General features: G+C 40.2%; 1 protein-coding gene across 1 annotated transcript in view; it reads left to right on the forward strand.

Annotated features, from left to right (window-relative positions):
- Positions 1-22,644, forward strand: part of LOC119901260 (KICSTOR complex protein SZT2-like) — a 63,773-nt gene extending 41,129 nt beyond the window's left edge. The window contains exons 22-28 of the mRNA XM_038716854.1: positions 10,048-10,227; positions 14,369-14,560; positions 15,535-15,728; positions 16,565-16,730; positions 18,373-18,470; positions 18,607-18,739; positions 22,514-22,644. Of these exons, the coding sequence (XP_038572782.1) occupies positions 10,048-10,227; positions 14,369-14,560; positions 15,535-15,728; positions 16,565-16,730; positions 18,373-18,470; positions 18,607-18,684 (908 nt within the window). The 3' untranslated portion in view covers positions 18,685-18,739; positions 22,514-22,644. The remainder of the gene's footprint in view (positions 1-10,047; positions 10,228-14,368; positions 14,561-15,534; positions 15,729-16,564; positions 16,731-18,372; positions 18,471-18,606; positions 18,740-22,513) is intronic.
- Positions 22,645-22,872: the final 228 nt, after the last annotated feature.

The raw sequence follows: 22,872 nt of genomic DNA on the forward strand, positions 1-22,872 counted from the left end.
TTTAGCATTTTGCAGAGAGAGAAAGATGTTATTTGATATAACATTAAGCGGACATGATAGATGATAGAAATTTTACATTATGGAGCGACTGTGAACGCACCACTGCAGATGTCAATCAGTAACGTTAGTTTCGGTTTCTGTCCACAGGAGGCGCACTTGAAAACTGAATCACGGATCAGTTTAGTGAACTCGAACTGCAAGCAGTTGTAAGAGCCCAAACGTGTTTACCTTGCTTATAGCGCCACCTAGTGTGAAGTGCAGTGCTCTACGGTGCGACCATTTTGCTCGCATATGCCCCTAAAAATCGATACGTGCGAACCGGAAAATGAATTACCAGCACAATGTGCGAGTATTTACAACCTACCATAGTCCCCCCCCCCCCCCAGCAGCAGTGTACCGCGCCGCTAATCGTTGAAAACACCCCCGCCCCGAGTAGCGGGCAGGATGCGAAGAAAAGCGAAACTCTGGCAGAAAAAAGGCCAGCTACCGGAGAACCGGGAGAAATCCGGGCGGGCGGGTCGCTGTGAGCAGTTCCTTACAAAACAAAGACAGAGATACAGCAGCTGGAGCAGCAATTGTTCTTGCGCAAGGATTTAATGAACGAATTAATGAAACTGCTGTTTTGTCCAGCTGGAATTAATATTATAGCCTACTAGTGGTGAACTATATGGTATACTATTACATAAAATGACAATGCATATAGTGAAATTTAACTTTTTATCTAATGTCATAATAATATAAATATTAATACATTCATTTAAACTAGTTTCTCCTAGTTGTGTGAAAGAGCCTGTTCAATGGAAAGATGCGGATTTCCACTGCACAGGATGCCGGCTGTGCCAGTTGCTGAGAGCAACACCTTCCCCTTGTTCAGTTTTACTAAAGTTATTGTAATACTGTTCAGTATTAGGTGTGGCATGGCTTGTGTGGGTGCTGCTGGTATATCATGAATCCGTCCCTGTTTTTTGTGATGAGTGATCAGTGTTTTAAGAAATTTCAAAACATCTGTTTCAATATTTTAAAGCGCTTTAAAGCGTGTTTTAAGGCCAATGCCGAGTATCCAGATAAAAGGATCTTCACTTTCAGTCCTCCAATATGGTGTTCAACCATCTTCTTTATACATCTACGTCTACGATTCCAATGGGGTTCCCAGCCCTGCTGGGCCTAGGAACCGCAATGCCTTGCATTCCTAATAAACACTAAACTAAGGTAGAAAATGACCTAGAATAATCTACTGTCGATACAAATACGATATAGGCCTGCTCCGCTACTGCCCCCACCGGCTGCCGCCGCTGCAGTTGCACTGTCTAATGAGACCTCAGTTCAGGGAGCAGGTGTGTCGCTGTTCTGTCTCTTGGATCCGCGACACGATACCATGGAGTTTTGTGTCGCGATTTCAGTCACTGTTTCAGAACCGTGACAGCCCCATTGAATATTAGATGGTTTTCAGTGTTTGTTTCACAACCAGCTAGCTCTCTGTGGTCAGAGTGTACTGGAGCTCTCTGGAGATTCTCACCTTCAGGCTCTTTTTAAAATGGCTGTAAACATCTAGGATGACATTAAGAGTTTGTTCCTTGCTCCTGTACTTATACCACTTGCTGTATAACTACTTTTTGATTGCTCTGTGAAGAGGCTCTGGCTCCATCTCATTAGTTTTAGCATCCGCAGAACAATGGGCCTACATTATATGATGTTACCTGCTCCCTGCCCCGTATGTGAGATAACTCTGTCAGTGTCAAGCAGTGCAGTGGCCCAGACTCTCAACGGTGTTTCCTGCCAGCGAATTAATGAAGTGGTTTCTATTGACTCCTAGCAGCACTGTACAGTTAAATATGTCTGCTGAATCCCAACAGACTTGGAGTAGATATAGACTGATGATAATACTTCTACTTATACTGTGTGCTTGTGTGTTATAACGAGACGTTTTCATCTCTCTCCAAACTGGTGTGGAGGAAGAGCTCCAATAAGATCAAAGAAGTGAATGAACCTTGATGAGAAGATGGGGCGATGTCTTCCAGTGTAGCGGTTGTAGGGTTAGGCTACATACGAACTATAATTCTCAGTTACAGCAGCAAGCTTTAAATACAGATAAAACCACAGCTAGTCATCTCTTCAGTTAAAAACCAAGAAAAGATTGTCTTTGGAGATAAATCAGAAATGCTCCTTTACTCTCTCTAAGCCTCTGAGTGGACGTGTCTGTGTCCTTGTTTGATTGACAGCTGAGAGAGACGATGTTGATTGACAGCTGAGAGAGACGACGTGAACACACATGCAGTGCAGCTTACAAGCTTAAGATAGACATTTGGCAGTAGTGTTGAGGAATAGCAGCCACATCATTAAGCATCTAAGCTCACTGATGTTGACATTTGAAGTTAAGTTTTCAAGTTCAGTGTGCTGCAGCTGAATAGCTAATTATGATCTAGCCTGCAAAGTAATGTTAGCAACACACTTAACCTGGTGGAAGAGCCCAACGACGCGTCTCCTTTTCCTCCCAGGGTACAGAAATAAAGACAGGCGCTGCTTCACTTTTAGGGAGCTGTCATGTTGTCCATCTTTATATACAGTCTGTGGTCTTGAAAATAAGTGAAATGCTCTAGTAAAATATAACAATGACTGGATTTATCCCTCATATTTTACATGTGATCACTTCACGGATAAGAAGAGAGATTACAGACAAACAATAATTCTGAAAACATCATAAAGACACTGTCCCAGACTGACCTACATTGAAAAGAATTGGATGAATGCAACAAATAAATTTTCACCAGGATTGTCATATGCATTGAATCGAATGCAAAAATATGTGCTGACTCGACACACAGAGGTCCTGTGAGGATTTAAACCCATGACCTTACTAAGAGGAAACAGTGCCTGCCACACTGCTTGGAGTTTACTGATGGTAAATTGGATTAGAAGTAAATAAATGATATTTGTCCATACCTAATGTAACTGTTCTCTGGGTGTCTCTGATGTTGGCCCAGGTACCATGTCAGAGCTGGTTCAGCAACTCTTCCCACCTTCTCAGTTTAAAGGTACCACATTTCTTCTTCCGTCCCCTGTACAAGCTTTCACACCTGTCGTGTTGACCGTGCTGCTGCTGGCCCCCATGTGCTCTGCCCTTGGCCTTTTTTTTTTTCTTCATGGCATTCCTTTGCAGTGCTGTACCTCCTTCAGTTAAGGCTTACCTCAGCATATACGTTTTTATTTAAAAATGTATTTAGCATGGACTTCAAAGGTGCATGAAGTGTGGTGTTTCTTGTGTTTGAGCCTATGTCTCTCTGCTGCTGAGCTTACTGTAGATTTGTCCTGTACTGGCTTTTGTTGCAGTGACTCCTGCTTCAAAGACCCTAACACAACCACAATACATATTCTAAATACACTGAAAATAGAATACCCTATTTTAAGTATTTCAATGTGAACTCATAAGGCACTGATGTCCTAAGCTGACTACTTATTCTCTTTTGGCATTAAGGGCCCCGTTTTTGTGGCTTTGCAATGACCAGCACAAGCAGTGCTCCGATCATTTGGAATTTTCCTGACCTTGAAACTCTCTTTGTCTGTCTGTGTGGTAGTTTGAAAATTATAAATTCATGTCGGTGTTGCAGGGAAGAAATTGCATTAAATATAACTGACGAGCCACACAACACTATCCAGCAGTGCCTGCCGTGATGTTGTTGTGATGTTAGCTATAGATCCATAACCTCGCTAACATTAGTTACGTTACTTGCTGTGTCGATGTTCACTATATCATGGTATTTGTCATGGTGTTGGATTTCTCCCTTCTAAGTTCTCACTTACCCAACCTTCATAATGCAGAGAAATATCCCGATGGGGGGGGGGAATGAAATGCAACAGTGAACCTTTTTTTTTTTTACTTGGTCCGGACCAAATTAACTGGCCTACAGGCGTGAAAGCACCCACCCAAAATAATAAAACAGCAGTACAAAGACCAGGAAAACACTAAACATGAACTAAAGCACAGGACTAAGAACTAAGATAAGAGACAAGACAGAAACTAAAACATGCGAATGAACAAGACTAGATTAAGCTACAAAACCCTAAACATTACAAGATCAAATAGAGAACACAAAACCAAACCTATGAAAACAGACTAAACAGGAAAAACATGAACACAAAACCAAATCCTAACAAAGGCAGCATTATGATTTCTAAAATATAGTTTTATTTGGCCAAGCATTTATTGAATTATCAGCCCAATGTCACCCTGTGTTCATATACTGTATAGGAATGGGCCAGAGTGACAGAGTAATTGCTTCAGTGCTGGATGATGGCAGCCTTGAGTTACAAATTGAGTTCCATCACTGTTAGTCTGCTCATTAAGTAACTGTTGTAGCAATCATCAGCTTCATTTCCCAGATCGACATGGTCAGCCATCATGGGCAACCGATAACAAGACAACATGGGATGCATGTAGCATGCTCAGCTGTATTCACAGTAAGACTCTGCTTGACTTGCACAAAAAACAACACAACCCATAAAATTGATTTTTGAAATGCTCTCTGATTCTCTTTGATACTGTGTTGTTGCGTGAACTCAGCTTGAGCTACTTAAATATAAAAATAAAGTTGTCTCACCAACTAGTTCTTTAAAAGAGCACAGAGCATTTTCCACCCATTTTACAACCATCGAGTAATAGCTCTTTAGTGTATTTTTTGAATATACATCTGTGAGAATGTAAACAATGGCAACAAAATAGTGTTGATAATATGGCATCTTAACATTAAAAAAACAAAACAGGCAAACATTCCTTAATTTTATTGCATTTGAGGACGAAGCATCGTTGATGTAAACAGTCTGCTTCTCCTCATCTTGCATCCTGTCTGTGTGGAACATGGGCTACCCAACCGTTCGTTAAGCTGCCTTTCACGTATGCATTGGAATTGGATGCAAAAATACGTGCGGACTCCACATGTACCTGCATTTGCTGGCTCCACTGGCTTGATGGCTCCCTCAGTTGTCCAGCCACCATCCCTTCTTTTTTTTTTCCTCAAAGTGTTTTTATTGAACATCTTATCAAACATAAGATACACTTTTACAATACATTTCCTTTTTATGTTAACCCACCCACCCAAGAACAATCCCCACCTGTTGCACCAATACACATATTATTTTGAAAAACAAAAACATTCATTAACATGTTTTAGAGAAGAAAGCACAAGTATGTACAGTATATTACTCCTCTGAAATTGTAAGTAGAGAGGGATCCACCTTCCTAACTTGGTCCAGAACCGGTTGCCAGATATCAAAAAATTTATAGGCACAGCCTGCGGTAGCATACCTTATTTTTCCATGGTCAGATTGTATAAGAGATCAATGAGCCACATTTTAAAAGTTGGAGGGTACTTGTCTTTCCATTTAAGCAGTATCTGCCGTCGAGCTAAAAAGTAGTAAATGCTATGAGGCTTTTGTTGTTTTGATTTAAGTGAAAATGTTGCGGTACAATGCCGAATACAGAGATCATGGCATCAGGCTCTATGACTGTCCCCAAGTGTCGGAAATAAATTTAAATATAGACTTCCAAAAAACTTTAAGTTTTGGACAGAGCCAAAACATGTGAGACAGAGTACCTGGTTCGGCTTCACATCTATCACAGTAAGGATCTATGTCTGATTTAAATTTTGCCAGTTTTACTTTAGACCAATGCAGTCTATGAACAACTTTAAATTGAATCACTCGATGTCTTTGACATATTGAAGATGAATGAATGTTTTTCAATATAGATTCCCATACATCCTCAGAAATTCCTATAGACAGTTCCTCTTCCCACAATCTTTTCACATGAGCCAGAGGCCCCATATTATGAGTATTCATTACTCTATATATTTTACCAATGGCCCCCTTGGAGTTTGGATTCACTTCTAGAACAGTCTCAAGAAGTGACTCAGGTGGTAATGAGGGGAAGTGACTAACAGATGATGCAGCAAAACTACGAAGTTGAAGATATTTGAAGAAGTGAGTGTTGGGAATTTGGAATTTAGTTTTCAATTGCTGAAAGGTTGCAAAAGTGCCATCAATATACATATCCTTTAGTACCCTAAGGCCATTTACAGACCAGGCGCCAAAAGAATCATCTATAATAGAAGGAGTAAACATGTGATTTCTTGCTATGGGAGCGAAAACTGATACATCATTAAGTGAAAAATGTCTTCTAAACTGTCCCCATATTTTGAAGGAGTGCTTAACCACTGGATTCAGAGAGTATTTATATATAGGATGAGGTGATGGCAATGTTGAGCAGAGCAATGCATGTAAAGAAGCAGGATGGCATGACAAATTCTCAAGGGACAGCCATTTAGGACCACTAGCATGCGAGTTAAACCAATATAACATAGAATGAGCATTGGCTGCCCAATAATAGTACTGAAAATTGGGTAATGATAGTCCTCCATGCTCTCGGTGTCGCTGCAAAACACTTTTACGGATGCGTGCATTTTTCCCATTCCATATAAAAGTTGATATCAGCCTGTCTATCAGTAGGAAAAACGATTTAGTTAAAAATATCGGGATACACTGGAACAGATATAGAAATCTAGGTAGGATATTCATCTTGACGGTGCTTATCCTGCCTCCTAGTGATAGCGGTAACGTACCCCAACGCTCAAAATCTTGTTTTATGGAATCTATCAATGGAATAAAATTAGTCTTATAGAGGTTCTTGTAATTATTAGTAATCCATATACCTAAATACTTAAATTTATCTTTACTCAATTTAAACGGTAAGGAGTTAAATGAGATAAGTCTGGCTGCAGTGTTAATCGGCATAAGTTCACTTTTTGCATGTTTATTTTATATCCTGATATTTTACCAAAACTACCAAGTAATGACAATAGATGAGGCAAGGTCTTAAGCGGCTCAGACACATACAAGAGGGTATCATCCGCATAAAGAGACACTTTATGTTCGGATTCCAGCCACCATCCCTTCTAATATATTTCCACTAGTTTTACAAAGCTGCTAATTAGCAACCGTTCTGGCATCAGAAGAGGCGTTAAACATACATTTAAGCTGCCTTGTAACACAACTGCTTAGCCAGGCACATAAATAACTGCTAAATAACCTATGAGGGTAAATCGATGTCATTATCATTGTAAATCCACAGACTATGAATCACAAAACACGATCTACAAATAGATACAAAATCTACAAACTAACTCTACGTGATCCACAAATAGAAAACAAGATCCACAAATGTATTCAGAATCCACAAACTCCATGATCCACAAACTCAGTGACTTGTACTTGAAAACCAGAATTTGAATTAATGCAACATCTTTTTTTACATGTTCCCTTTGTAGATTGTTTTGAATTTGATTTAAGAATTTTGACACTACTGTTTTGTTGTTTTACACAATATAATATTTAATATTTATACAAAATTTGCAAACAAACACAGCCTAACGTTTTTCAAACCACTGTTTCAAGACATGCATACAAATTTTTAGCATTCAAGTGTCTGTGTTTGCAGATCCCAGTGTATTTGCTGATCGCTTTGTATTTGTCTACAGATCATTCTGGCACTGGTTTACCAGGGGAAGTTTGAATATGATCCACAAATAATAATCCAACCAGTCAGGGGTATCTTCTATGTAATGTCATGCCTCCTCAAGAAGGCTTTCAAAATAAGTTCAGTAAAGGCCGGCCAGCCGCCCGCTCACAGAGCCCTCTGCTCCCGCCGTCACACAGACCGCTGCAGCAACAACGGCAGAGGAAAACACAGCTGGAAGCTTTTCATACCGCTTATCTGTCTTTACATTCTGAGGAATGTTGATACTTAAAAAAGAGAAATATGTGTGGATCGCTGGTGTGGGTGTCGCATTGAACATTACGTCGCGGCAGTTGAGTGTGGCGTCGCTATGACAACAAGCTACGTACTATCTGTGGGTACTGTCTGCAATGGAAAACGGAGCTGGGCCGAGTAGAGCCGAGTCTATTGATTTGGTAGCATTTTTCAGCAAAGCAGCATAGATCGTCAGAACACCGGCAACAGTTCAACGTTTAGTCCTGATGGTAAGATGTGGAAAAATGAATGATGTTGTGTGGTTGTGGACCTGAAGCGGCTTTGATTTGGATCACACTACCTTGTTTCTTACGACCCGCCTTCTCTGCTTCTGATTGGCTAGTAGTCCTTACCTGGGAACTGCGCATGTGCAACTCCCAACAAAGATTTTGTGCAAGTAAGATGCATCACTCTGTAGCTCAAGAGCAGAGCGTTCAACACACAGGGTGAAAAGAGGAGCTGCAGCAATGTGCAGTATGAGAAAAATATGGTGTTTTTTGAAAATTAAACATGTAAGCCTGTTCTGGTACAACCCCTAATTAAGATTTTGAACCTGAAAATGAGCATAATACCACCTCTTTAACTCTTACTTCCTTCCCTAGGTATTTACCACATTGATATGTGGTATGTACTATGAGCTCTTACTAGTATTTATTGCTGCTCTTACTAGTATGTATTGTCAGTTGTAGATCTGTATTTGATGCTCTGTTGATGCTTGTATGTCGCTTTGGATAAAAGCTTCTGCCAAATGTAAATGTAATAATAAGATCTTTTTAAAATGATGTAAGGAGAAAATAAATAATTTCTTTATTGTATGAATGAATCATTACAATGTATATCAGTTAATAAAGTAACGTTGTTGTGCCAGTAAAAATATGCAATGGGCCAGTGGGGGGAAAAATGTTATATTGGACACTGGTAGTAGTAGAGATTTAGGCCTATTACTTGCGCAAGATCACGACTGTTACTCATTCACAGATGCAAAACTAAGTAAATGTAAACTGGGCTTACCAGCTAGTGTGATCCCTTGGCCCTGCCCTTTGCTGTTCAGTCTGGTCTATATGTTGATACTTTCAGCTGTCAGTTGACTGTGAGAGGTGGGATGTCATTGATACCCGCACTTTTATTGACAGCCACGCTGAACACCTGTGAATTTGTCAGCGCAACAGTTATGGATATGTACATTTTCCACCATTTCAGTAATGCTCCTTTTTACAGTAATCCTGGATATGATGGTGTCTTTATTTGGCAGTCCAACATATGACCCTTTCTTTACAGTATTATTTAGATGAATAATATAAATGAACTATTAGTCTTTTGGGGTAAATTAGGGTATGTTTTAATAATTTGTGTGCAATCAATTAATTTGTGTCATAGGACAGCTTCCCTCTCTTTGTCAAATTAAATCAGCTTTATTGGCATGAATGTATAACAACAATATTGCCAAAAGTGAAGTAAAGAACAATTCATTTCATACATTTCATTAAATCAGTAAGTAAAACAGTAAAAGTTGTTTGTTAATAGATAAAAAAATAAAATAATAATAGTAATAGTAAAAAAAATTTATAAAATATAAAAATTCCGTAAAAATAAATTAAAAATAAAAGTAAATAAACAAAACAGTAAGCGTGTGTGTATGTTAGAAAAGGAAAATATGAAATTAATTATTATAATATATAAAAAAATTGATAAGAAGAAAGGTGTTTTAATGTTTGAGATAAAAAACTGCTTTGTATTTCAGAAATGCATCTGTGTCTTCTGTCTCTCCCGCCTGTAAAGGCAAGACGTCCTCCCGGCTCCATGCATGGTGCCGCTTACTTGATAGTGTGCAATAATTGCCAGTGTCAAAGCTAACACATCCAACAATCCTGTCTTACACAAGCAGTGTTATAGGGCGGCTATGCTTTATGCTGCAGCATGTGCACAGCTGTAATGTGATGAGGAACTGGAGCATCAAAGGATCAAAATGGATTTAAAGACACCTCTTTTCACTGTCAAAGAACTTTAAATCTGTGCTGCACTGACAAAAACAGAAAGTTAAGGTGACACACACCATGGCATTCAAACAAGGTTTTTGCATATTATTATTTGGAAAATTGCCTAATAACCCCAGGGCTTTATGAAAACTGCATCATTGTCACGAATCTTTGTATAATTGCGAAGGAAAGGAAATGATTAGTGACTCAGGAGGTTGTAGAAATTAATAACCCAATGAGCTGCCATTTTAATAAATTCCACTGCTCTTTCAGGTATTGCCTGCATCGCCCTCTCATTTGTGGATGCCCATGGTCGTCCCCTCCAGGTTCCAGCTCAGGACTGTGCTACACTGCAGAGATCAGAGAACTGCACCATCCCCTTTCATCCGGACCATTTCGATGAGCTGACCACTGTGTGCAAAGTGTACTCCATCGATGTCAGCTCAGGCACAGGTGAACAACACTGAGCAGCTGTAGCCAAACTTTATTTGTGAAATTGCTGAGGGTAAAGTTAAGGATTAGGGTTCGATGAAGGGTCTGTAGGTAGGAGGTGATAAAACACAGTCAAAATTTTAGTTGCACTGACTTAATTTTAGTCCCGAGTTCATCATATAAAGCTAAGCACTCACCATAAAGCAAAAATGAAAGTCCAAAAATGTTAATAATTTTAATAAAGTAAACTTTATTATGCAGTGAAATTAGTGTCACAGTAGGAAAACAGATGAAGAGTATTGTTTAGTACCTGTAAGAAGATAGAGACCCTGCCATTTAAATAAGACTGGAATGGGGTGATGGCATAAAGTAGGGATGTAAAATATATATAAAACAACATTTTTGTAACTTTTATCCTTTGATGATTTGCTGTTCTGGGTAGATGGAATGAAGCAGTTATTTTTTCTCCCTTCTTTATTTAGCCTTTATATGAGAGCCAGCAGCGTACAGTAGGGAGAAGGCAGCGTGGAGAGAGAGAGGCGTGATATGAAACACAGGTCCATAGCCGGAATCTAAGCTCAAATGTTGCATGTAACCACCAGGCCATCGGGGCACCCTGAGTGGAGCTGCTGAAATCACCAGCACCAAGCAAGCAGCAGTACAAAACAATGACAGCACAGGGGTAAAAATGAACTAGTTTAGGATCCAGTATGGAAAATAAAGAATGTTTGCTGGAATGCCATGCAAATGAATTGTATAGCCCTTATAGAGGCCCCAAATGAGCACGATACTCCAAATGGGCCACAGTGGAAATCTTTCATATGATTTAGGGTATTAAATGTTCAGTTACTCCACAAATCGCAACATCCAGAAATTTAGACGCATAAGATGAGGTTTGAAAAATGGCCAAAACTGAAGCTGCAGAGACGGACATATCCTGACTTTAGTCCTTAGTGTAGGCCAAACTCCAAAAATGTTCTGCACCTCTCAATGAAATTTTATCACACATTTTCATTAGATACTCCCTGCGACACACACCCACATTTTTCAAAATTCACATCTCCATCCTTACCCTTTGTAATGCTGGCTTTTCATTCAATTTGGACCTCATTTACACCTAGTATTAACATGACATCTGATCATAGGCATACACCAGGTTCTAAATGTCCTTATCTCAGTTCTGCCCACATTTGCATCAAAACAACACGCAAATTAGCTGGTGGAGCAGGGAGACTTTCCAGCAAGCATGGTGTGTCTCTGGTCAAGGGAAGTAATGCGAGATAGTGTTGAGGCGCCACTACAGTGTGCGAGATGAAAGTAGCCTTGTTAACGGGGCTAATGTTACTAATACTGTAAGAAGGTAATCAGAGGTTTGATCAAACCTGTTGGTCATGTGACTTTTGCCCTGCACATTATTGCAGTCTCTGGAAAGTCTCCTGAATTGATGTTGCTGTTTGGGTTCTACTTCTTTCTCTTCTTGTAGATGAAGAAAGTTTCTCTTTCTTTTTGAAAGGCAGCTTGAAATGGCAGAATTATAGCAGGAACAGGCGGGTTAGGTGGACTGATTAATGTGAAAAAAATGTCATTCATAGCAGTCTGAGATCAGATCACAATGTGAGTCAGACCACCTGCAGATGGGGTCTGGCAGATCTGATTGACTCTGATTGCAGTGTGTTCTGTGTGCATGTACACCAGCATTAATATGCATTTTCTGATCCAGATTACATGTTAGTAGCAGGTCTTACAGTGGGACATCTTCTGGAGGTTTTTCTTAGACGTGGGAAAGCTCATCAAGTCCACAGAAGACATATATAACTCTTTTCAGAGGCTACTGCTACAAAGACTAGTCAACTGAGACAACAGAGAAGGAGTTCTATGTCATTGGTTTTCAAATTGTCATAATAACATTGAATTTGATTATGTTACAAGGTTACAGCAAGTGCCAGGAGTCATTTTATTGTATAAACTCCATTAATTAAAAAATTTGATTAATTACAGTCATAAATGTCAAGCTTCGTTATGGGTAACAGTATGGCTATTAAACTTGAAGTCTAGATATTAAATGCCCCAAAAATTGAGCGAGTAAATCTTCCTGGTCAATGAATACAAGTCTGCAAGGTTTTTGTTCCTGGAGGTAAATTTGTCAAAGTGACACTGCATCACAGGGCCATAAATCAAAATGAAATCTGAGTTTTGGAAGCTTATTAATAAAAGAAAGTGATAGTCATACTGTGTTGTTGCTATTGCAACAGGGAAAAAACCCAACAAATAAGATTCCAGGTGTTTGCTTTTGGGCATTAAAAATAGAGCCATCCTCAAATTTACGGGACAGTGACTGTCATAATACATTTCTCCATCTAATAATAATAATACATTTTATTTATAGGCCCCTTTCTGGACACTCAAGGTAACCTCACAAAACAAAAAAACATTACAGCAATAAATCGATAAAATGAACAACTATAATTACAGTGCATAAAATCAGTGTACATAACAATTGGAAACAAAGATTGCTGTGACCTGTTTTCAGGCAGGATTTAAAAATAGAAAGCGAGTCAACGTTGCGGATATCTGGTGGAAGAAAGTTCCAGAGTCAAGGGGCAGACCGGCTGAAGGCTCTGAACCCCGTGGTGGTCAAATGAGTAGGAGTTACAGTGAGGTGAATAGAAGAAGAACTAAGAGTGTACGGGTGGGTGTGTTAATATGAAAAAGGGCAGTGAGGTACAGAGGAGCGAGGTTGTGAATGGCCTTGAAGGTCAGGAGCAAAGTCTTGAAATCAATGCGGTGTTTAACTGGGAATATGGTTAAGTATGCAGACCGACCGACATTATTAATGTGAGCTTGAAATGAAAGTGTAATATCGAGGATCACACCCAGACTGTTGACCTGAGGGGAGGGGGAAACTTGGGAGTTGTTAATGATAAGAAAAAAACTGTTTAGTCAGTGGGTTTGGTGGGGAGGACCTCGCTGGGTGTCATCCGCATAGCGGTGGAAATGGATGTTAAATTTATGAAAGATATGGCCAAGAGGAAGTAGCTAGATGATGAACAGAAGGGGCCCCAGGACAGAGCCCTGGGGAACACCGGTAGTGACAGGGGATAGCTCTGATTTGAAATGTTTGAGTTGGATGAACTGAGTGTGGCCAGAGAGGTATGATTTAAACCAGTCCAAGGGTGTGTCAGTGAAACCAATAGAGACTAATCTGTCAAGGAGGATGTTATGAGAAGTAGTCTGGAATCAGCTGCCATGCTGAGCTGTTTCTGTGCTATGACAGGGATGGAAACCAGATTGGAATAGTTCATAGAGGTTATTGTCAGACATGTGTGCATGGACCTGAGATGCAACTGTTTTTCAAGGATTTTAGAAAGAAAAGGTAGGTTAGAGATGGGACGGAAGTTGTTGAAATTGTTGGGGTCTGCACCAGGTTTCTTAAGTATAGGAGTTATTGCAGCTGATTTTAAAGATGAGGGAACAATACCAGAGGTGAGAGAGGAATGTATAATGGTAGTTATTTGGGAAGAGAGAGAGAGAGAGGGTGAGCAGGCAAGTAGTAGTATGTGCCATTGTATATTGTTTGAAGACATGTTAATGAAAGATTATTCAAAAAATTCAAAGTGCATGATGCTTAATTTTGATGAAACACTCTGGTTGCTGGTTGGATCAAAGTGCAGCAGCAGAGGACCGAAGGTAAGAAGGCAGAGTTTACATTGGTGCCAGAAATCCAATGTCATCCCTCCAAAGATGAGCACAATATTTTCTCTATCAGCCTGTACAAAGGGAAGTGGAAGAGGTCTGTGTGTAAGGTAAAGCATGACACTTTTTATGTGGTATGTCATTGGAAGTGTGGACTTAACTGGACAGTCCCCTGTGCTATGCTTTTAAATATCAACATATCATAATCAGAATAATCGTGATCCTGCTGACAGAAATGACAAGGTGGAGACGAGTAACAGCCTCAGTTTTCCCCAGAATACTACCCCTGACACCTATGCCGACTGTATGTACTTGCCTTTATCTATTTTAAAACTACAGTTGATCCACTTTTAGGAACTAAAACAATGTGATTAAGTGTTGCAACTTTAATGTTTTTTTTCATCCATTTGTTTTCATTTGAATGTATGGAGCGTTAAACACGTGTTATTTCTGCTTGTCTTCAAAACAGAGCCACAGCTGTATGTGCAGTTTGACATCTGGGAACAAGGCAACGTCAGCCCCTTACAGTTAAGTGATAAACTGCAGGGGGCACTTCGCCACGCACTCTGTGATGTTGTCATGGAGCTGAGAGTTTTGCCAAATCCTCTTTGTCTAGGGGTGCTGTGCCCCACATCCAAATCTCAGAAAGAAGAGGCTACAGGTGAGGTCAAAAGCAACAGATTACAACATAATGTAACCCAGCACACACATGAATCAACTTCCCTCTGACACAGTGCCAACACAAAACAGATAAACTTAACAAATATATTTACATTGTATTGGATTGCACTGTGTTGCCCGGGTGTTGACATTAAGTCTGCCCACAGTGGGTCACAATATGGTGAAAATATTTGTATTATTTATTTAGAAGTACTTGTTTATTAAAAGGGAATAAACCTTATCTTGTTGAAATTTTAAATTCAACCTTTAATCATATTTTGTTCATAGCTGAACATTTTATGTTAATTTTTATGTAACATTAATGCAGGTCTTTTTGTGGTGTATATTACAAGTATGTGTGGAACACGTTTGCACTAGCCATGGTCCAACAACCTGAAGGACAAAGTGCAACCCCGGCGTTTTTTGAAGTGTGATTGGAGTATTTTTGGCTTTTGTCACTTGTCCATCTCACGGAAAAGTTAATACTTCTATTTCTTCAAATGTATCAGTCCAAATTAGTTCTCTACGAATCTAAAACTATGACCTGAACCTAGTGCAATCCTGCACCTTTAAGACCTGCCTCGACTGAACCTGACCAGTCCCACCAAATCTGTGACGGAAACCCACATCTAGACCCCAAGCAACAGTATAGATTTGCTTTATCATCCACTACTAAGTACATCAGTTCAGTTAGCACATTGGCTAAACTCTTTCTCTTCCCACTAGGCCTTAACATGTGTACATGCAACACATGACATACACAAAGAGAGAAAAGTCTTAAAATATATTTGTGAATAAACAAACCCAAAGCTGTACACAACAGTACAATGGCCTGAACTAGACTGGTGGGGACCTGCCAGGTTGAGTAGTGGAACTCTAGTTCAAACTGCTGATCAGAGAGCCGTGCGGAACTCCACTCAAATATACATGTCTGATACTCTTTTGTGGTCCTCTCTTTGTTAAATGTGTCTTCAGGAGTGTTGATTCCTGAGGTGAAAGAAGTGAAGGACAGCCCCAGGCAGCGCAGTAGTACAAGAGTCTTTAAAACCAGCCCTTCTCCCATCACCTTAACCCAAGCTCCGGGAAGCACCCCCATGACAGGGACAAGCACACCCGAGTCCACCACACCCACTAGCAAGAGCATTCGCCGGAGCTTCTGGGACATACTGGTCAGTTCCTCCAGAGGCTGAAGGTTTTCGTCATGGAACTGTGTTCTCTTAGCATTAGCATTTATTGCAATACTCAGACTTTTATTACCACAGATATTATTAAATATGGGTTACATTAAAACTGCAGTTATTCTGTGAATTCTTTTCATTTGCTGACTGAAATAATAATGGAACTGAAACCACCTACCCACTAATATTATTCAGTGTTTTCTAGACATTTCTAATACTACTAATGTCTGTTCATCTTTAATAATTTAAAACCAACTAACCAAAATGTCTTGACCTCTAAATGGAATGAAAGTGTTCCTTGATTAGATTCTCAGTTAGGTTTAAGGGCTCAGATAGTGCTTTGAATTGTTTGCCTTGTATCTTCACACCCAACCCATTGTGATGCTCTGATGACATTATATACACAATAGAAAATTTGAACCACATGCCTCCAGCTTTTCCCTTTGCAAAGAATTCAGTGGCTACTTGTGAGGTTTAGATTAAATTTGCATTAAAGGGTAACATTGATATTTTTTAAAGCTATTTTCCCATGTTTTGGTGTCTATGGGACTAATTGGGACAACATTTTAGGAAGTTGGTCTAGTAATGAGTGAGTGCGCTGCAGTCAGCAGGATAAAACAGGTCTGCAACAGAATTCTTGCAGGCGACTGCGCCCTGTCAAAGTCTGTCCACTAATGGGTTTGTATTTGTCACTGACAGGATCAGATTGTTGTTACCAAACTTATCCTTTATCTTTGTGGCAAGTCTGGATCTGTTTTACGCTTTTTATTCCATATGAGCCTGCGTACAACCTGCGCCTTGTTAAGCATTTCCTTTCCACCTTACAGAGTAAGCCAGACTCATCAGAGCTCGGGAGCCCAAAGACAACTGACGACATAGTGCAAGAAAAAGGAGAGGAGGGTCGAGCAGCACGACGAAGACACAAAACGGAGAACGTAAAGCAGCAGTGGAGCAGGAGAAAGCTATGGCTGTGGAGCTGGAGCAGGCCCAGAGGTGGGGTAGATCCGAAACTATATCACTAAAAGCATTGCATTGTATTATTACAAATAAATACTAAAACTGCAAAGACTTGACTGGAATCACAAATAGGTCACCCCTTTTTCCAATTACTTAAAAGGATTTCCAAATTTAATGGATTTTTTTCTATTACTGAAACGGGATACATCAGAAATATCTCCAAACCTGTTAGTGGGCAGGGCAGTGAACATGTTTGATTGACAGCTGAGTCATTGGGAACAAGGACACACAATGTAAACAAACTTTTGCTGTTAGCTGCAGCTTACAGGGAAAGACACTTTCGTTATCAGTGTTTTGGGAAAGGGACGACACCATTCTGCATCTAAACTAACTGATCAGTGCATTTTATAAAGAACAATGGGTCCTGGGACAGTGCAATGCATTGTGAAAGGGGTGAAGAACCCACAGAGGATTATCACATACCTTGGCAGCCTGCCTGTCCAGCATTAGCTCGTTATTTTGGTTCCATGACCCACAACTTTACTGTTTGGGTTCAGTCTCTCTGGGTCGTCTGTCTCGTTTTCAGCAGCAGTGAGCAGCTGGGAGAAAACCCAGTCAACACTACGTTTCCAGCAACCGAATGAATGACATATTTAGAGTCTAGCTGCAGTATACATAGTGGAGCAATTATCAGTTTAATAGTCTGATATTCACTAAAGAGCTGAGACCAAAACAGAGCTAGAATGATAGGGAATATTGGACTTTACACAAACACGACTCAAAAAACGACGAAATAACAACAATGCTGCTCTGTTTCTGATGGATGTTTAAGTAAGTAAATGCCTATAACATGTTTGTCAAATCAACCTTATAAAGTGATAACATGTCCATGTTGTGTTTATAGTTTGTTGCGCTGCCAACAAGTGGCCAAAACATCAATGAATGCAGGTTTTCAATGTTAAAAAGTGCTGCAGATGATTAGCTATTACATCAAATCATCTGCAAACTGACATTAGCAGTACAGTTTTTCTCTTGTTTGTTCTTGTTTTTTACTTTTAGCCACATGTACTGTCGGGTTTTATTTATTATATATAAAGTTACACTTTATATAAAGTTGATCAGTCAACAATGTCACTTTCAAATAAAAAAAGAATGGCAATTCTAATGGGTTGTGGTTTAAAATGTGAGGTTCTTTTTGTGTTGTGCACAGACAGGAGGCTGTCATGACAACAAACAGTATAAATGTCTCCCTTGTGGTAACTGTTTTTCTAAAGCGGTAGAGCAGGAGATGTCATTTACAGAGCTGATCTGTTTGCTGTTGCAGAAAAAAACAATTAATGTATTCTCAGTTGGGCTAAAATTGGCCTAAAACTCTATATTTCAGTTTTAAATAACCAGAACAAATTGCTACCGTGTATAAACTTGTGAATGTCTATATCCACAGTACAGTGTTAAGCAAGGCACCTTTGTGCATGGATTAGCAATGTCATGAAGTTCCGCTAGAATACTAGCCTGAAATTCAGTTGTGAAAGCTAAAAATGACAGCACCTGAGCAGGAAATAACTTTGTTATTGACAGTTGATCAGCAAGCTTTTAAGTTAACTCGGCTCTGGTCCCTTAGTGCTACGGGGCCAATAGCAGTGTCCTAATACAGTATGGCTGTTTTGTGGCTGTGTAGGAGGCAGGCGTCTCATTTGGAAGAGGGCGATGCGGGCACTCTACACCCCATCTACCAAGTCACCTGCCAGCCATGGATCACCTTCATGGCTAAACTTGGTAAGTGATGGTTGATTCTCCCATATTTCCTGCAAGGATGTTAAACTGATATCAGAAAGACTTCTGAAGACGAGGTTTTGTATTCCTCTCACTCTCTCACTCTGTTTGTCCTTATGACCGGGCTACTGGTGAACAGGCTGCCACTCCATACAACAGTGCACGGCTGAAATTGCTTCACACTTCCTGCTACCTTCCATCTTGGCAGAGATTGTGAATTTGGTCAGTTCTCTGGCCAGTGATACAACAGTGAAGGCATTTGAGAAGACAAGGTGAGCTGCTTTTGATCAATTTCTGAAACTGTCATATTGTCATATTGTGTTCTCAGGATTGACTTACTACCTCCTCTGTTTTTGAGAATCATGGAAAAGTAACACTGCCACATACTGCTGTGGTATTTACTTCATTATATAATTGATTGCTGTTGTATAGTATCCATGTTTGAATGATCTCACCTAGCCGCAGAAAAACTGACTTCAACAGCCTTTTTATGATTTCCAATTCATCTGACATTTAAGCCTGTACATATCACCTACGCTTTCTTTACTCTTCAGCTGAAATTTTAATAGGTTTTATCATTTACAAGCCAACTGTCATTTCAGTTTCTTTCATCTCCTCCTCTTTAAATGACAGTGAAGACCCACTGGTGGTAACAGTGCAACACTGTCTTGTTGTGTGTGTGTCCGTGTCAGTGTACGTAAGCTATCAAGTAGCTTGCTCATTATCAAAAATTATGGGAAGTAATCAACAATTTCTGTGACGTTGCTAAGCAGCACTTTGTTTTTAGTTCTCTTAGCATTTACATATAAATGAGTGTCTGTTAAATTCAAGGCCTCGCCCAACGAGTTTACACAGTGCTGATTAAGCCTCTTACCACAAGGTAAATCTCTCTGTATTTACAGAATACTGGAGTTTTAAACCTGGTGTCTGTGGTGACGCTGGCACGCCAGTAGTGATGCTTTTTACGTCAACCAGCATTGACTGGTTTCCCAGACCTGATGGAGAAGCAACCCAGAGCCATGTGGCTCCACTTTCTGCCATTGCTGTACAAAATCAAAAAAATGATGCAACTGTCTCTCCATGGCTCTGGAGCAACTGTAGCGATGGAGCAGCTACAGCAGCTAGGAGTATGGCAGACCCTGTAGCGGGAAAAACAAAAAAAAAGGCGTCAAGAAAAGTTTGTGATGCTTCAGATAAAACCTAACTAGTCACAAAAAAGCGATGGACAGCAAGTATAAACACGGAGAACCACTGGTGTCGCCTTTAAGAAACACACATCAATAAAACTCACTAAAACTGTCTTGGTCCACTGTTCCAACAATCATCACCTCTGGTTTGGCAAGAAGTTAGATGTGAAAATATTCTGGCTTTACACGCTGTCGCTGCCTCTCTGATGCCCGGCCTCCCTCTCGCTCCCACCCGATGTAAATCCCATCCGTACTGTATTTCCTGTCGTTAACTGGCTTCCATTGGTCTCTGAGGCTGTGTTCTGTCCCGTGGCAGTGTTCAGTGGGAGGCTGCTGAGCCTAGTTCAGTTGCCCACTCGCCCGGTTCTGGTACCCACATGTTGTGGAAAATGGCCATAACTCAATGACCATTTGTCCAGTCATCATACATCTTTAGAATAATCTTCATTCCTTATTTGAAAAGAGACTGATCTATAGGCCATTTCTGTTAAAGTGGTTTAGACACTAAAGTTACACAGTTTGTTGAAAATGTGTCGAAAGACTTGCACACAAAATTTACAGGTGCCGCTATAATTGAAGTTAACTCATTTAGACTCTATAGTCTCCATAGTGCTGATTCACAAATTGAATTTCAGTTACATTTGTTAATACATCGTTAAAGGATTTTCAGTATATTTTTGTTCTAGATAGAAATTCTAGAAAGTAATATTAACTATTGTTCAGTATAGAACAGGGAATGCTGAGCCTGTGAAAAGACAGCTCCCGGCTCCCCCAGGCTGCGTGTCAAAGTGTCCTTGGGCAAGATACTGAACCCCGAATTGCCCCTGGCGGCTGTTCCGCCAGTGTATGAATGTGTGTGAACGTTAGTTTCTGTTTGAGCACTTAGGCTCAGTGAATGAATGTGGGTGAATGTTAGTTCTGTTTGAGCACTTAGAATGAATGTGGGTGAATGCAGATGTAGTGTAAAAGCACTTTGAGTGGTCGAAAAGACTAGAAAGGCGCTATACAAGTACGGAGCATTTACATTACTTTAACAAATTCAGGGGATACTGGTCATACTATAAGATGTCTACTTTGTGGGTGTCTGGTTGCGAGGCTGCGTTCAAAAAGTCTTTTTTGCTTAAGAAGGTTCCTCACTAAGTGAAGTGAACTGGAAGTATTACAGTGGCAGCCATGATAAGAGCTGGTCGATTCTCTAAAAGCTAAGGAAAGGAGCCTCAGTGCTTCCTTTCATATCTCCTTTAGCATAAGGTACACCGCACCATCCTTTATGAAAGGAAAGGAGATAATGCCGTCCCACAATTCCTTGCAGCGGCAACATTTAAAGCGGCGCGCGTTCTCAAACTCAAAGGATAAAATCCATCAACCACATTTAGCAAAATCCTTGCAATACAGAAGCACATTATGATACTTTAATAAGACTCACAATTACCTTCTTTCTTTTGGTTTGTTTTCTTTTGGCTTTTTTGTAATCTGATACTGTTTCAACACCGTTTTATGTTTCGGGTTGTTGAAATAAGCATTAAAAAAAAGTATTTTCTACAACAATAAATAAAGAAATCACCAACCATGACGGATAAAGGATGTTGATCACCATGTAAGTTACCATTGGCTATTAAGCCTTTTCTCTCTTATGCCATAACTTGCTAATATGCATATATCTTAAACTGTCAACAGTAACTGAGACCCATGTGAGCTGTTACTGGTCTTGTAACCTGATCAAAGTCAGGATAATGTTGCAGCGTGTAGCCTCACGTTATGTACTGCAGCCTTCATTCTGATTCAAATTAATTTTACTTCAGTCACAGATGCTGACACCTTCGCCTTCATAAAGGCAAAGATCAAGCTGGATAACTTCTACAGTAGGCGTTTCCCACACACTGATTTATTTGTGGCGGCCTGCCACATTATCAACGCTGATTTTCCATTGATTTTGTTACTATTTAAAATGGGTAAAATCGCATTTGATCACAGAGCTCCGCGCAGCGCGTATATTCTCTCAGCATCTCCTCTCACCCCGTCGCTCTCTTTCTCTCTCTCTCGGTACAGTTACGCTGTCATTCTGTGGGAAAAACTTTATTTACATACAATTGATAAATATGGGTGGGCAGGAGGGTGAGTGTGAGCAAGCATTCTCAATGTGACAACTCTGTCCATTATTTAGTGACTGGTAGGCTACCTTATCTGCCTTTTTGCTATCTTGGTTATTAGGTAATATATTCCACGATGCTGTCCACCTTTAGATGGCCTGCATTACAACAACATGGGGCGCAGTGTCAAAGATGAGCTTTTTGTAGTCCATCTTCAGAACATTGTAGTTTAATCACAGCAGGCCACGTCAGTAACATCTGCAGGCGCATAATTACGACGCTTAGAAAAGAGCAGTTGTATTCTCTGAGCCCTGAGGTACTCTTCCTTATGAATTCTCCTTTGCATCTTTCCTTGACCTCGTGACGTTTTCCATCGAGGTCAAGGAAAGGAGGTTAGAAAAGGAGATTTTTTTGACTTTTCGACCGCAGCCCAACACGGCGTGTGGTTGCCTGTGAGGTATTACATCCTTCTCGCTATACTAGTGACTCCTACTGGTTGGTTGAGGTAGGACATATCTGTTCTCAGTCCTCCAGACACCAACAGTAGAGTCAGCAGACACATTCCAGAGGGAATGGGATATTCCACATCAGGAGAAAAAAGGAATACAATCGTAAAAAACACTGTTGCCCGTATGTGCAGGATCTCTGCCTGACAGCCCTTCATCCTCTCACCTGTACATCTCAGTGTCCTTAATATCTCAGACCAGCATTGTGTTACAACTGTGTCATATAATAATGAGTTTTCTCCCTTTCTTAAACTTCTCTTTAGCTGTCCCCCATCTGGAGACATGTTTGTACCATTCCCTCTGGTCCAGAACCTCAGACAGCCTCCAGGCACTACAAGGAGCTTCATTCTCATTGGTCGCAACTTCCATCAGTGGCACTGTAGCACAGAGCAAGGTAACTACTAAATCCAGTGTCTGTAAACATTCACAGCGGTCATCTACTCTGCACAGCCTACTGTACAGCATACACAATGCAACCCAATCAATGATTAACAATTCATAAAGGCACAACATCATCTATAGTCGGTTAGGTTTTGAAATACTGCTTATGACTGTTTACTTCTGTTTTTGCAGTTTGTAAGTAGCATTTAAAGACTAAGAATTAAGAAGTAACTAGAAGTAC

Source organism: Micropterus salmoides, unplaced genomic scaffold (assembly GCF_014851395.1).
Source record: "Micropterus salmoides isolate LMB-PRFRI ecotype aquatic unplaced genomic scaffold, ASM1485139v1 Ms_hic_scaffold_13, whole genome shotgun sequence".
NCBI classification, from domain to species: domain Eukaryota; kingdom Metazoa; phylum Chordata; class Actinopteri; order Centrarchiformes; family Centrarchidae; genus Micropterus; species Micropterus salmoides.